Source organism: Mytilus edulis, chromosome 6 (genome assembly GCF_963676685.1).
Source record: "Mytilus edulis chromosome 6, xbMytEdul2.2, whole genome shotgun sequence".
NCBI lineage: Eukaryota > Metazoa > Mollusca > Bivalvia > Mytilida > Mytilidae > Mytilus > Mytilus edulis.
In genome coordinates, this window is record NC_092349.1 from 22,088,652 (window position 1) to 22,105,500 (window position 16,849).

General features: G+C 32.4%; 1 protein-coding gene across 1 annotated transcript in view; it reads left to right on the plus strand.

Moving 5' to 3' along the window:
* Positions 1 to 16,849, plus strand: part of LOC139527355 (N-alpha-acetyltransferase 25, NatB auxiliary subunit-like) — a 42,974-nt gene that overhangs the window by 1,784 nt on the left and 24,341 nt on the right. The window contains exons 2-9 of the mRNA XM_071322744.1: positions 2,601 to 2,686; positions 5,338 to 5,476; positions 6,076 to 6,272; positions 7,095 to 7,194; positions 7,844 to 7,924; positions 13,029 to 13,140; positions 13,880 to 13,969; positions 14,502 to 14,659. Of these exons, the coding sequence (XP_071178845.1) occupies positions 2,601 to 2,686; positions 5,338 to 5,476; positions 6,076 to 6,272; positions 7,095 to 7,194; positions 7,844 to 7,924; positions 13,029 to 13,140; positions 13,880 to 13,969; positions 14,502 to 14,659 (963 nt within the window). The remainder of the gene's footprint in view (positions 1 to 2,600; positions 2,687 to 5,337; positions 5,477 to 6,075; positions 6,273 to 7,094; positions 7,195 to 7,843; positions 7,925 to 13,028; positions 13,141 to 13,879; positions 13,970 to 14,501; positions 14,660 to 16,849) is intronic.

Here is a 16,849-nt window from a genome sequence, read left to right on the forward strand (position 1 = left end):
AATCTCTTTAACCTTTTACATAACTTGTACGAATCGTTTTCTTGTTGCTGCAAATCAGCCATACCGGTAATGGGTTCTGAATTTGACAGTGTCCATGAAAAATAAGCTCCACATCATATGATTTTTAACCCCCATAACAATTACCAAAAATACAAGAAATCTACATGGGGACCTTCATGACAGCTTTTGGTCATTCTCGACTAAGGGGGGACCATGAAGACTTGGCATTTAAATGGTTAAAAACGGAAATAAATGAAAATATTGATACTTCTAATTCTATAATGGAAATTCAAATAAATATAATTTAAATAAGCAATGAATTAGCATGTTCACCATTCCTTGTATGGAGGGATAAAATACTTCCGATCGCGCTACACTGTACAGCGTAGACACGGTTTGTAATGATGAAAGTTCCTCCATCGTTCAATTTTCATCCATGGAGATCCCTGTTTGTATTGACAAAAATGAGCATGTTTAAACAACAAAATTTAGATATAGGTATATACATAACATACAAACGTTAAATACAATTTATGTTTTCATGGTTTTAGAAAATTAAACACTTTCTTGGAATCTGATGTGCATTGATTTTCCAATCCATTCTACTATTGAGTATTGTTATCCATATACTGTGAAAGTACTTTTATTTCCGTGGTTGACTTTTTTGGAAAGATTAGAACTTGTTCTAAATCTTTACTAAGGCACCAGCCTCCCTAACAACAGGACAGGTTAGCTACTGTTACTAAATGTATTCACACTGAAATATAGTTCCCTATGGTTCTGATATATGTGCACATAATACACATATAAACTGAAAAAAAACTGGGTATATTATTGGAGCAGTTCATTCAAGAATGTATGTCATTAAGGTGTGTTGATGTGCAGGCTTTTAAAAAACATTTTGATTAGGTAACTGGGTATTGATTCAACTAGTATGATTGACAACTGTCATTATCACTAAACAATCAGAGACAAGGTGAACCTTTAATTACAATGCCCCACCTCCTAAACTGCCAATCAAATTGACCACATTACCTATCAACCTCAGTCTTACATAATTATACAGACCACTCAATATAATTCTTAATACACAAGTATTTGACCTCATAATTGAATACACAAATGTGTATATTAGATGTTTGATATTTATAAGCATTAAGGATGATAGATTTATTTATTGCCAATTACTTTTGATCTACATTACATAAAGTGATTCTGTAAATTATATCTGAAAGATAAATGATTAATGGATTAACAAGATCTTAAAAAAATGAAATATGAATATAAATATGAATAAATAAAAGGTATTCAAGTAAGGCCTATAATTTACTTGATAAATTTCCAATAATCATCTGTAATTAATCAACAATTAAATTAGTACACTTTTTTTTATCAGGAATTGGCTTGAAACAGCTTAAAAATTTTAAAACTTTTAATTATAACAAACCATTGTTTATAAGTTTATTTCCCATCAATCATTAGGCAGCAACCATTTGATTTTCGGGGAGTGGGGGGGGGGGGCTATGGTTTTTTTTGGAAAAAAAAGTTTGTTTCCAGTTTTTGGAGAAAAAAATAATTTGTTTTTGATTCTGAGAAAAAAAAATTGTTTGTTTCACCCTCAGCTGCCACTATATGTAATGCTAAAATGCTAAAATTGAAAGAAAAAAATTGTTTTCGATTTGTCGTGAAAAAAATAGATTGTTTATCGCCACAGGCGAAAAAAAAAAATTGTCCAGAAAAAAAAAACCATAGCCCCCCCCAGAAAATCAAATGGTTGCTGCCTTATGTCTATTTTAGTCATTTGAATTTTTATTAGAAGTGAATACATATGTTTGCAATCAAGAAAGAATCCACATTTAATAAGATAAGTTTTTTAATTGGTTACGTTGAAAAAGTACATTTTCAATGCCCTGTGTTGAAAAATACTTTAAAAATTGATCAAAAGGCACTCTAAAACTTTTAATCTTCAATGCCCTATAACCTCTGTTTCAACTTACAAAATGCCCCATAACAACATTTTTCAATTTTGTTTGTTGACACTTTAAAGTTTTAAGCTGTTGGTCCAGATTTATGTCTTACAAGGATAGTTGGTAACATTTACTAGAAGAATTTTTGCATTTTTTTGTTTTTTTGAAACATGTTCAGAACCGGCAACATAATTTCGATAAGATATAAACTGGAGTTTAAATAAAATTGTGCAAATTAAGAGACCCTTATTATTTAATTTGAGCTCATTTTATCTTCATACTGGAAAAGCAAGTTTCCTTCTTAAGACCTGCTGTAAATACAATTTTCAGCAATAGTGCTTTATAAATGTTCATTTTCCCCACCATACCTTAATATGAAATAATTCAAACTACTCTTCTAATCTTTCCATGAGTGATTTCCATCACTTTGATTATGTGTATTCATGATATTGATTCATAATTTCATATTGACAACAGATGGATAATTTTAAAATCTATAGATCAATATCATGAATATACTGAGCACTATAATAAGAACTGTAGTTTTTAAAAAATATGAGGATTTACCAAGATAAAAATTATTAGAAGGGATTTATGAAGATAAAAATTATTAAAACACTTCTTTAATTATAGATTGTCTTGATAATGGAAACAACAAAAAGGCAGTACAGGAAGCTGACAAAGTGTTAAAGAAACAGAAAGATCTACAATGTGCTAAAGTAGGTATCTTTTATTATCACTGCCCTGTCCAGGGGCGGATCCAGCCATTTTAAAAAGGGGTTCCCAACCCAGGACAAAGGGGGGGTTTCAACTATATGTCCCCATTCAAATGCATTGATCAGCCAAAAAAAAAGGGGAGGCTCCAACCAACCAACCCCCTCCTGGATCGGCCAATGCTGTGAATAATGAGGTAGTGAATTTAAACTCTGCACATGGAATGTGTGTTTGACTCCAATCATAAGTGACACAGATAGTCAGTTTTCCATCTAAGGTTGGTAGTTTTCTCTGGGCACTCCAACTTCAGACACCAATAAAAACTGGCCCCCAATAAAAAGCCAGTGCTGAAAGTGGCAATACACACTTTAATCTGATAATCACAAACTGTAAAAGTTGTCAAATTTTCCACCAGGCCTTGAAGGCATAAATTTTGCTCAGTGTTCGGAGCACAAAAATAATGCTCGAAACATGAAATCCAGCAATTTTATTGGTTGATTTTTGAGTCCGAGTACAAAAATCATGCTCGAAAGTTTTATGACCGTGAGGCAAGAAACCAAGAAATTTGATCTTTATTATTTTGTAAAAGTTCTCAGTTAAGGTCCAGTTGACCAACTCTAGCAAAGCTTTGATAAATTCTCAGTTTTAATTCTGAAAAAATACACACAAATGGCTAAGTATTCAGTAAAGTGCTGTTTCAATGGGTGTCCCAGAAAAATGCATTTTTTTCATATTTTAAATTATTTTGAGTTTTAATGCAGGTAGCTAATCAATTCACTGTATGATGAAGAGATAATATAAACAGTCTCATATGAAAAGTTTATTGTTGAATAAAGTATTTTACAAATGAAGTGTTGAATTCCCTATTTTTTGCATGCTTATTTTGTGACATGGTCGAATGACTCAAAATCAAAATTGTTTTATAAACCTTTTTTTATGAATGTCAACTAGGTAAAAAGGATTTTCAGGTAATACAATAGGTTTGTCAAGGTTTAGGGCATTAAAACATGAAAAATCTTCGAAAAATAAGGATTAAAAACAATTTTAAATGGTCACGTTGTTGGACTAGCATTTTCTGTCTTCTTCCTAAGTGAAAATGAAATATAAGTTATGTAACAATAGAGGGCAATTAAATGCACAAAATATCTTGAGGCTTGAGCTTATTAACTAAAATATGATAATTCATCATGAAGTTACAGCAGAAAGTTTTATTTTTTTCAGGAATTGTCATTAAAGTTTACTCTTGAAAAATTTGTCCAACCGTTACGGGCGAAAATTTCAATTTTCATTTGCAAGTTGCCAACTCAGTTTAAGTTTTTTTTAATGTTTATGACAACAAATTTTACGACAATTGCAATGCACATACAGTATTGCTGTCAACTGTTCCTTTTTACTCGAGGTCAACGACATCGAAGGGGTGAACGCTCTTTCTGTCCAACCAAGAGATGGAAGTTACATCCGAATTAATGTTACGTCCAACATCCAAGATATTCTCTACAATGGCTACCACAAGTCACGGAATCAATTTGCTTCCACTTTGACAATAACTTAACCTTAAATACTACCGTATATATGAAAAATAAAGAGGTTTTAAACTGTTGACAGTCTAAATTTGACATAATTTTGAAAATTAGGACGTAACAAGAGTCCGATAATGTTCTGTTGGACGAACCTTAGGACAAAATCTTCTAATGTCGGACGTAACAGCTTTTTAAAAGTAAAAAGAAACTTGTTAACAACTAACAAGTCCACATAATTTTAAAAATAGTTCTCAGACCCTTCCTCAACTCTTCTTAAGAGGTGCCCATTTTTAAATTGCCATTAGAATCAGTAAAATAATAAATTCTGTCCTATCTTTGTCCGACAGGGAATATAATCTGTCCTATGTTTGTCCTACAACAAATGAATTCTGTCACTGTTCATCCAACAGTTTTTTTATGGTTTTGTTTTATCCATTTATTTAATAATGAACCATTTGACCTCTTGCTGAGGAACACCAGCTGTAGATATTAGTATAAACAGCATAGTTTTGATTTTGTTTTTGACTTTGAATGATGCAAATGGAACAAATTCTCATCCAAAAATGTCCCCGTTTGTCCGACATATTTTCAGATTTTTCAAACTTATAAGTTAGTTTTTGAAAAATTTAACAAAATGATATACTTTAATTGAAGATCTTATGAACTGTCAGAGAAAAATTAATATATTTATTAACAAAGCCTTCATATAAAAGGAAAATATTCAATTTTCAATGTCCTGTTACGTCCAACATAACCTCTGTCCAACATGCTATTTATGTCTAATTTTATATTTTTGACTAAAAAACTATCTTTTTATATGTAAAACCCTAAACAAGAATCATTCTCCTTTCAGAAAATCATGTTATTATGATTGAAACAGCTACTTTTAAAATCATACATGTTGTCACACACTAACAACACTATACTGAATACTTAGCCATATACATTTAACTATAAACATGATAAAATGAACAGTTTTCCATGATGATAATAACTTTTTCTGCAAAGTGAGCATGGTGAGCGCAAAGAATGTTTAAACTTCATGAATTTAACCTAGCATAGACTTAATTTATTTATTCCTCTATGAATTAATTGAGTTTTTATTATTTGTTAATCATGTTTGTTTCTATTTTCAGATTTTAAAAGCACTTGCTCTGTTGAGACTTGGTAGACATGATGACAGTTCTAACTTACTGGATGAAGTGCATGCCCAGCATCCTGTTGATGAGGCTACACTACAGGCCATGTGTATCTGTTACAGAGAAACATATAAATGTAGGGATCTAACATTGAATGTGTTTGAAAAAAATGTAAAAATGGGAGAGATTATTCTTTTAATAAGTGATTCATGATCAATTGGTCGAATGGTTCTGAACAGTCAGTTCCAATTTCAGTGGGAATACAAATTTCGTTTCTTTGCTTAAATGTTCAAGTTGAAATTTTTAAAATTTCAAAAGATCATAAGGGATCTTACTTAACATGTTAAAAACATACATGGGCATGAAAAAGAGTTTCAAGTTGATGAAAATATGTGTTTATATGCAAAGCAAAACAATTGTTTGCTTGTCCTAATTGTCATTGTGTCTTGAAATAGAAGTTATTCATAGTATAAGTTCTAAATGGAACAAATAATCTGGAATATTATTACAACTGGAACAAATATTGCAAACTGAAACAGAATTAAACGGTATAGAATAATTATTACAACAGTTTTACAGGGAATATCTGTACATGCTGTAAGGCGGAAAAAATATATGTTGACAGATGCACTACATAGACCTCTCAGCAGCTGAGGCCGTTTCCAATATTTGAATGATATATGTCATTTATATATTATGCATGTCCATTTCATAGACATTTGTTATTTCTTTCAGTGGAGGCGATAGTTGATATGTATGAAAATGCCCACAAGCTAAAGCCAGACAATGAAGAGATTCTGTCAGCCTTGTTTATGGCATATGTGAGAATGGGTAACTACAAGAAACAACAACAGACAGCCATGTCCTTACACAGACTTCAGCCTCAGAAGAATCCTTACTATTTCTGGGCCATTATGAGTATTGTCATGCAGGTATGTTTTTAAAAAAGACCATTTCGATCATTTAAGGTGGCACTCTAGTTTGAAATACTATGGTGGATTTCTGTAATCTCTAAAAATAAGCTATAAGATTTGGTAGGAATTTTAAAAGTTTGAAGTAATTTTGTTTTATAGAAAATGTCTCATATCAAATATTTTCTGCTAGACCGTGTTGCTACTTCTTATTAATGGAATCATGAATCAATAATTGTAAAAAAAATTTAACTAAAAGTTGATCTAAAATCATAATGATAATTTTGATCACCATATTCATAAGAGGTATATATTTTCATTACTATTTAGGCCAAATGAAATATATGTGTGGTTTCAGTTATCCAACATGTCCAACCGACCTTAGTTTAAAAAAAAATTTTTTCATTTCTGAAAAATAAATTTTCAAACGATCAAATTTTGAGGATTGTAAATTAAAATAATTAATTCATAGATTTCTGTCATCTGAATTTCCACCAGAAGTAACTGTTTTTGCTAAAATGCAAGAATTCATAACAAAATGCAACAAAATTTACTAAAAACGTAAAAGACTGTCTTTATTTTGGAACCAAACACTTTTAAATGACCGACTTCAGCTAGGGCATGTATAATATCGGTAATCATACAATTTTTTTCCAGATTTTGACCATCCAAAATAAAAACTTAAAATAAAAAAAAATTTTGTCGAACTACTAACCCTGTTTTTTTTAAATGTGTAACTAGAACCACACATATATTTTTATTTGGCCTTAGCAGATTTTGTGTCCCCCTTATAACTTGATATATTGATTTGTGTATGTTAATGGTATATATTATATATTGTAGAGTCACACAGATAAGAGGCTTGGTGCCATTATGTTTTTACCATTGGCAGATCGAATGACAAAGAAATATGTAGAAGAGGGGAAAATTAATGCAGAAGCAGGTATATGATCTTAAGTTGGCTGTGATTTACTATTTTAGTTTTCTTGAAGAGTCGTTAAAAGATTTTTAGGTGTTGAAATGGATAATGGTTTTGTGTGAAAAAAGTTGAATTTATAACAATAAACTTGCCTTAGTTCTGTCTGATCAATTTTTAAAGAACACCTGATCAACTTAAATTGAACATGTTTAATGGACCTCTTGCAAGTATAAATGAACACTTGTATAATTTTTATGTACATAAAGTCTTTTTGGAAAGTTTAACTTGTTTCTTATCCAAACAGGTGGAAAATATCAAGTGGATAATCCAATATTTTTAAGTTCAAGAGAAACGGACAATTTCATGACAAAAGACAAAAAACAGCAGAAGACAAGTCTACTAATCATTATGCAGACAACAACTAAAGACATGAACCCCACAACAAAAACAATCTCATGTGCTCTAGAAGGGTACACAGATCCTGTTCCTCATGTGGCACCAATCATGGTTATTATAAATTAGGCCAAACAATGTCCGGTGTGAGAAAATGATATAAGGATAGCCTTATTGTTATATACATTTGCTGTATTTTGTAAATGAAACTTATCAAATTAAGAAAATAAACCAACAATCAGATTTGAAGTTTTTACACAAGGTATATGATTACTTTCAGAAGTACAGCTTTATTTGATTATACTTGAGTTGATGGAGAAGTATGAAGAAACGTTAAATCTGTTAAAAGGTCCTCTTGGAGGTGAGTGTTTTTCTGCTAATTGTTCTCCTTTATATAATGGTTGTTTGTGCATGGTGTTGTAGTCTGTTATAGTGCGCTGTATGGAGGTGATTTTTTCAAGGCAAACATTAAACCATCAAAGATATTCAAATAATCTAATGTACTTGGCAAATATTGTCAACAGTAGGTTACCTTAAAATGTAATGCTCTGTCTATATTAAAAGTGATTGTTCTCAATGATTGTAATAATTAATGCCAAAAACTAGGCTGACATGCCTCGAGTATTAAAAATCCATTCATGTACTTTTTATACGACCCCAAAAAAATTTTGGGATCGTATAATGGTATGATGTTGTCGTCGTCGTCCGAAGACACATTGGTTTCCTGATAATAACTTAAGTTTAAGTGAATAAATCTTTATGAAATTTTTTCAGAAGGTTCAATACCACAAAATGAAGGTTGGGATTAATTTTGGGGATGATGGTCCCAACCGTTAAGGAATTAGGGGCCCAAAACAAGCATTTTTCTAGTTTCAGGATAATAACTTGTGTACAAGTATTTCAATTGCTCTGAAATTATATCACAATGTTTAAAACCACAAGTAGAAGGTTTGGATTCATTTTCAGGGTAATGAGGCCAAAGTTTAGGAATTAAGAGGCCAAAACAAGCATTTTTATACGACCGCAAAATTTGAAAAATTTTTCGTCGTATATTGCTATCACGTTGGCGTCGTCGTCGTCGTCCGAATACTTTTAGTTTTCGCACTCTAACTTTAGTAAAAGTGAATGGAAATCTATGAAATTTTAACACAAGGTTTATGACCACAAAAGGAAGGTTGGTATTGATTTTGGGAGTTTTGGTCCCAACATTTTAGGAATTAGGGGCCAAAAAGGGCCCAAATAAGCATTTTCTTGGTTTTCGCACTATAACTTTAGTTTAAGTTAATAGAAATCTATGAAATTTTGACACAAGGTTTATGGCCACAAAAGAACGGTTGGGATTGATTTTGGGAGTTTTGGTTTCAACAGTTTAGGAATTAGGGGCCAAAAAAGGGCCCAAATAAGCATTATTCTTGGTTTTCGCACAATAACTTTAATTTAAGTAAATAGAAATCAATGAAATTTAAACACAATGTTAATGACTACAAAAGGAAGGTTGGTATTGATTTTGGGAGTTTAGGTCCCAACAGTTTAGGAATTAGGGGCCAAAAAGGGACCCAAATAAGCATTTTTCTTGGTTTTCACACCATAACGTTAGTATAAGTAAATAGAAATCTATGAAATTTAAACACAAGGTTTATGACCATAAAAGGAAGGTTGGTATTGATTTTGGGAGTTTTGGTCCCAACAGAATAAGGGTCCCAAAGGGTCCAAAATTAAACTTTGTTTGATTTCATCAAAATTGAATAATTGGGGTTCTTTGATATGCCGAATCTAACTGTCATGACTGTGTATGTAGATTCTTAACTTTTGGTCCCGTTTTCAAATTGGTCTACATTAAGGTCCAAAGGGTCCAAAATTAAACTTAGTTTGATTTTGACAAAAAATGAATCAGTTAGGTTCTTTGATATGCTGAATCTAAAAATGTACTTAGATTCTTGATAATTGGCCCAGTTTTCAAGTTGGTCCAAATCGGGGTCCAAAATTAAACTTTGTTTGATTTCATCAAAAATTGAATAAATGGGGTTCTTTGATATACCAAATCTAACTGTGTATGTAGATTCTTCATTTTTGGTCCTGTTTTCAAATTGGTCTACACTAAAGTCCAAAGGGTCCAAAATTAAACTTAGTCTGATTTTAACAAAAATTGAAATCTTGGGGCTCTTTGATATGCTGAATCCAAAAATGTACTTAGATTTTTTATTATGGGCCCAGTTTTCAAGTTGGTCCAAATCAGGATCTAAAATTATTATATTAAGTATTGTGCAATAGCAAGTCTTTTCAATTGCACAGTATTGCGCAATGGCAAGAAATATCTAATTGCACAATATTGTGAAATAGCAAATTTTTTTTTAATTAGAGTTATCTTTCTTTGTCCAGAATAGTAAGCAAGAAATATCTAATTGCAAAATATTGTGCTATAGCAAGATTTTTTTTTAATTGGAGTTATCTTTCTTTGTCCAGAATCAACTTAAATCTTTGTTATATACAATATACAATGTATATTCACTTTTTACTACCAACTGATAAATTAAAATAATCTTTACCATTCAGTGATAACAAGCAGTTTTTTTACATCTTAATATTTTATGATGTATTTAAATGAGTAGTTATTGTTGCAAACTCCATTAGAAATTTTAATTGAGATTAGTTTTGGAATAAGGGAAAGGGGGATGTGATTAAAAAAATTGGGTTCAATTTTTCTCATTTGAAATTTCATAAATAAAAAAGAAAATTTCTTCAAACATTTTTTTGAGAGGATTAATATTCAACAGCATAGTGAATTGCTCTAAGAGAAAACAAAAATTTTAAGTTCATTAGAACACATTCATTCTGTGTCAGAAACCTATGCTGTGTCAACTATTTAATCACAATCCAAATTTAGAGCTGAATCCAGCTTGAATGTTGTGTCCATACTTGCCCCAACCGTTCAGGGTTCAACCTCTGCGGTCGTATAAAGCTACGCCCTGCGGAGCATCTGGTTCTAGTTTCCAGACAATAATTTGTGTGTTATTGTATGGATCTCACTGAATAGTACCACAAAGTACCATATATCAAAGGGGAGGCTGGGATTAAGTTTTTGGGTTAATTGCCCGAAATATGTAGGATTTAGTGGCCTTAAAAGCACAGGGGCTTGTTACAATTGCCGGGTTTACTATCCATACGAACCCCTAAAAAAACACAAGGGAGGAAGCTCATTTGTGACAATGCTTCAAATTATTGCTGTAAAATTTTTCTAAGACTTTCACTTACTTTGTGACCTGAATAAATCTGTTCCCACTTGAATTATCTCTTCAATGACATATATTTATTACCTTAAGTAACCTCTATAACTATTGTAATCCTTATAACAAACTCGACATTTCTGAAATAGAACAAATCGAGCTTCCTCCCTTGTGTTTTTTAGGGGTTCGTATGGATAGTAAACCCGGCAATTGTAACAAGCCCCTGTGCTTAAAAGGGCCAAAAAGAAGCTATTTCTAGTTTTCAAACAATCATGATGATAACTTGTGTGTAAGTGTATGGATCTCTCTGAAATTGTACTACAAGGTTCAATAACACAAAAGAAAGCATGAGATTGAGTTTAAGGGTTATTGCTCCAATTGGGGTTTCAAAAAGTGGGGGGCGGATTTTTTGTTTACTGTTTTTTTAAGGGATTCTTTTTATACCCCCGCCGCTTTAAAAAAGGGGGGGTATACTGTTTTACCTCTGTCTGTCCGTCCATCAGTCCGTCAGTCCGTCCATCAGTCCGTCCGTCAGTCAGTCCGTCCCATGAAACTTTCGTCACATTTTTCTCAGGAACTACACATCCACCCTTTCTGTAATTTGGTATCAACATTTATATATGTCAGCCATACCGTGTGATGCGTTTTCAGATTCATCACTTGACAACTTCCTGTTTACCGAACACTTGTCTGATTTTACACATGATAGCCAAGTTGAAAATTTTCGTCACATTTTTCTCAGGAACTACAATACAAGGATTTCTGAAATTTGGTTTCAGGATTTATATAAGTCAGCTATACCGTGTGATGCGTTTTCAGATTCATCACTCGACAACTTCCTGTTTACCGAACACTTGTATGATTTTACACATGATAGCCAAGTTGAAAATTTTCGTCACATTTTTCTCAGGAACTACAATACAAGGATTTCTGAAATTTGGTTTCAGGATTTATATAAGTCAGCTATACCGTGTGATGCGTTTTCAGATTCATCACTCGACAACTTCCTGTTTACCGAACACTTGTATGATTTTACACATGATAGCCAAGTTGAAAATTTTCGTCACATTTTTCTCAGGAACTACAATACAAGGATTTCTGAAATTTGGTTTCAGGATTTATATAAGTCAGCTATACCGTGTGATGCGTTTTCAGATTCATCACTCGACAACTTCCTGTTTACCGAACACTTGTATGATTTTACACATGATAGCCATGTTGAAAATTTTCGTCACATTTTTCTCAGGAACTACAATACAAGGATTTCTGAAATTTGGTTTCAGGATTTATATAAGTCAACTATACCGTGTGATGCGTTTTCAGATTCATCACTCGACAACTTCCTGTTTACCGAACACTTGTATGATTTTACACATGATAGCCAAGTTGAAAATTTTCGTCACATTTTTCTCAGGAACTACAATACAAGGATTTCTGAAATTTGGTTTCAGGATTTTTATAAGTCAGCTATACCGTGTGATGCGTTTTCAGATTCATCACTCGACAACTTCCTGTTTACCGAACACTTGCATATTTTTACACTATTAATATTATCCACTTGCGGCGGGGGTATCATCAGTGAGCAGTAGCTCGCAGTTTCACTTGTTTTTCCAAATTTTTCAAATTTCAAATTAGAAGAAATATTCAATTGCACAGTATTGTGCAATAGATTTGTTAGATCTTTGACCACATTAAATTTTGTGACAAAAACCCATATTATGTAAAAAAAATTATCACAATCCAAATTCAGACAGTATCAAGCTTGAATATTGTGACCAAATTTGCCCCAACTGTTCAGGGTTCGACCGCTGGGGGCGTATATAGCTGCGCCCTGTGGAGCACCTGGTTATCTCTCTTGGCCTAAAGTGCCAGTGGAGGTATTCACTCATCTTGGTTGGTTGTTGTTTTACAAAAATTTTCTTTGAAATAACTGTGCCAGTTGAAACTTAACTTTGCTATAATAATCCTTATGGTTCAGAAATTAAAGTGATATTTAAAGAATAAATGAAATGTGAGATGAACTGTTTTGATTTCAGAAATATATATATATATGTATCAGATTTCTCAATATGAGCTTTTAGTATTGCGATACTCACCCAGTTGCATTATTCTCATGAATAAAAACCTCTAAATAATTTCTAAAGTTTATTTTTGTGTTTTCTTCTTCATAAAAACGCAATAAATTTTCAATTTTTTTCTACCTACCTGCAAAAATTATAAGATTTTGATTTTTTTCTTCAGAAAAGCTGACGAGTGAATTACTCTACCAAGAAACAAGAGAAGCAGAACTATATACAAAGTTAGAACGATGGCCTGAAGCAAATGCAGCCTATAAAAAACTGATAAAAGAATAGTAAGTGCTATAAATAAACTCATCATAGATACCAGGATTCAAATTTTATATTTGCGCCAGAAGTGCGTTTCGTCTACAGAAGACTCATCAGTGATGATTATCATTTGTATGAATGGAAATTTACTTGAAAAACATGTTCAAGAAGTTAATTTAAATTCTAAATTTTGATTTAATGAAAAGAAGAACACAGATCTACCATTAGTTTCATTCCATATTATACTAAATCGGGTTACGTTAAAGGTGATTTGGGTTACAACCAAGCTTTACAAAGTGCTGTCTCTTTGTATCTTTCATGATGACTTTTACTGCTTGGGTTTGTGTGTAGTTGAATGCTGGTAAAAAATGAAATACCTTTGCTTCAACTATGCAGTGTTGTTCCATAAAAACATACATGAGGATTGGTGTAATGTTTATTTTTTGGAACCACCCTCTCTGACTTCTACATATAAATAATGATGTTTGACTTCTTGTTTTGGTAACATACATAGATATAGGAAGATGTGGTGTGAGTGCCAATGAGACAACTCTCCATCCAAATAACAATTTAAAAAAAGTAAACCATTATAGGTCAATGTACGGCCTTCAACATGGAGCCTTGGCTCACATCAATCAACAAGCTATAAAGGGCCCCAAAATTACTAGTGTAAAACCATTCAAACGGGAATACATGGTAACATACATACATATTATACTAGTGACAACCTTAAAATACCATTGTTTGTCTGTTTTCTTTTCACAGTCCTGACCATTGGATAAATTGGCAGAACTATATTTCATCATGTATAAAATTAGAATCAACTGATTGGACACCATTGGAAAATGACGACAGGTAAGAAAATCTCCTACTCAGGGACATCATGTTGTTTGATATAAATACATGTATATCCAATCACAATGTTTTAAATGATATTTGTATTGAATTTTCTTAATAGATTCTACCTGTGATAATTACAGGATTTTAAATATGTAAAGAAATCTCTTTAATCCAAAGTTTTCTGTTTAATTATACTGTTGGTACCAATTTTGGGGGATAAAGGAAATCTTGTATGTTTGTGAATATTAAACTTCATGGTTTTGCCATGGTCTACACAAAAGCCTATGGAAAACTTGTCATTTGTTGAACATTTAATTTCATGGTTTACTTGTACCCATGAAATTCATGAAAATTTGTTTCGAACTAATAATAATGAATCCGCGGCAATGAAAGGTACTGGAAAATTGGAAATTTCTTCCAATAATTTATTTTTGTTAATTTTGCAATTAGAACAGGTTCGACCCAAAAAAAATATAAACTCAGCTAAGATTAGAGATGTTTAAAATTTCGGTTTCATGATAATGTATATTGTAATATTTTTTTGAAGCTATTCAGAAGTTCACTACACATCAGAAATGGCTTTGACTTTCATACAGGAGATTTTAACATGGCAGGCTGATAACCGATTATTACGAGGACCATATTTAGCAAGATTGGAATTAATCAAAGTGTTGAGACAGACTGGTAGTAGTAAACCTTTATCAGGTATAGCATGCAAATGAGTGGCTTTTTTTTAGAATTTTGATGCATATTTACCAAGTCTTTTTAAGAATTAAAAAAATGATTACCACTTGCATCTATTAATTCAGATGAAAACATTTCAAATATCTTAACTTTCCAGTGTTTTTGTTGTGTTTTTATACACCCGCTTTGAACATGTTGAATATTTTTCATTCCATCTTTCTCAGGAACTACATCATGAGGATTTCTGAAATTTAGTTTTAAGGTTTATATAAGTCAACTTTACCATGTGATGCATTTTTAGATTTATCACTCAACAACTTCCTGTTTACCAAATACTGAAGTTGTATCAGTTTACTGATGCATGTGATGATAGCCAAGTTGAAAATTTTCGTCACATTTTTTAGAAACTACAATACAAGGATTTCTGAAATTTGGTTTCAAGGTTTATATAAGTCAGCTAGCTATACAATGTGATGCATTTTCAGATTCATTACTCCACAACTTCCTGTTGACTGAATACTTTAAGCGGGCATGGGTATAATAAGGGAGCAATAGCTAACAGATTCACTTGTTTTTTAGCTCACCTGGCCTAAAAGGCCATGTGAGCTTTTCTCATCACTTGGCGTCCGTCGTCGTTGTCGTCTGTCGTCGTTAACAATTTTTAACCGGATTTTTGTGACAAAAATGTCGGTAATTGATTTGGGGATGTACAGCGGGCGGGCGGGCTGGAATCAAATGTTGTCCGTGCATTAACTCATGAACTGTTCAACCAAAGCTTTTAAAATTTTAATATGTTGTTACTGACAACTAAATGAAGGTCAAGTTCAATAATGGCGATTTTGACTTTTACCGTTCAGGAGTTATGGTTCTTGATAGATTGAAAAATGGAGTTTCCAGTCGTGTCCGTGCATTTACGCATGAACTGTTCTACCTAAGCTTCCCAAATTTTAATATGTTGTTACTGATGACAAAATGGAGGTCAAGTTCAATAATGACGATTTTGACTTTTACCGTTCAGGAGTTATGGTTCTTGAAAGATTGAAAAATGGTGTTTCCAGTCGTGTCCGTGCATTTTCTCATGAACCATTCAACCAAAGCTTTTGAAATTTTTATATGTTGTTACTGATGGCAAATTAAAAGTCAAGTTCAATTATGACGATTTTGACTTTTACTGTTCAGGAGTTATGGTTCTTGAAAGATTGTGAAATGGCGTTTCCATTCACGTTGTTGCATTTACTCATGAACCATTCAATCTAAGCTTTTCAAATTTTAAGATGTTGATACTGATGACAAAATGGAGGTCAAATTTGATATTGACGATTTTCACTTTCACCATTCATCAGTAATGGTTCTTGTGATATTGCCAGGACACAAATAAATATTAATAAATCCGGTTTGCTGTCGTTGTGACAGCCTCTTGTTCAAACATCTTCTCCTCTGAAACTACTGAATGGATTTGAATGAAACTTAAAATGATTGTTCCTTAGATTATCCTGCACAAAGTGTGTGCTTCGATTTTTGATCCTTCAAAAAACATGGCCGCCATTACTTAAAATAGAACATAGGGGTCAAATGCAGTTTTTGGCTTATATCTCAAAAACGGAAGCATTTAGAGCAAATCTGACATGGGGTAAAAATGTTCATTAGGTCAAGATCTATCAGCCCAGAAATTTTCAGATGAATCAAACAAACCATTGTTGGGTTGCTGCCACTTAATTGGTAATTTTAGGAAATTTTGCAGTTTTTGGTCATTATCTTGAATATTATTATAGATGAAGATAAACTGTAAACAGCAAAAATGATCAGCAAAGTAAGATCTACAAATAGGTTAATATGACCAAAATTGTCAATTGACCCCTTAAGGGGTAAATGTCCTTTAATGACAATTTTTCACAATTTGTTCATCATATTTGCTAACTTTAAAAAATCTTCTCCTCTGAAACTTCTGAATGGATTTGGATGAAACTTAGCATGATAGTTCCTTAGATTATCCTGCACAAAAGTGTGTGCTTCGATTTTTGATCCGCCAAAAAACATGGCCGCCCTTACTTTAAATAGAACATAGGGGTCAAATGCAGTTTTTGGCTTATATCTCAAAAACGAAAGCATTTTGAGCAAATCTGACATGTTGTAATATTGAAGAATTGTTAGCTGTACATGTTTGCCTGGCATGGTTCAATATGTTCAATAAGGCATTGTTTACCAGGTGAG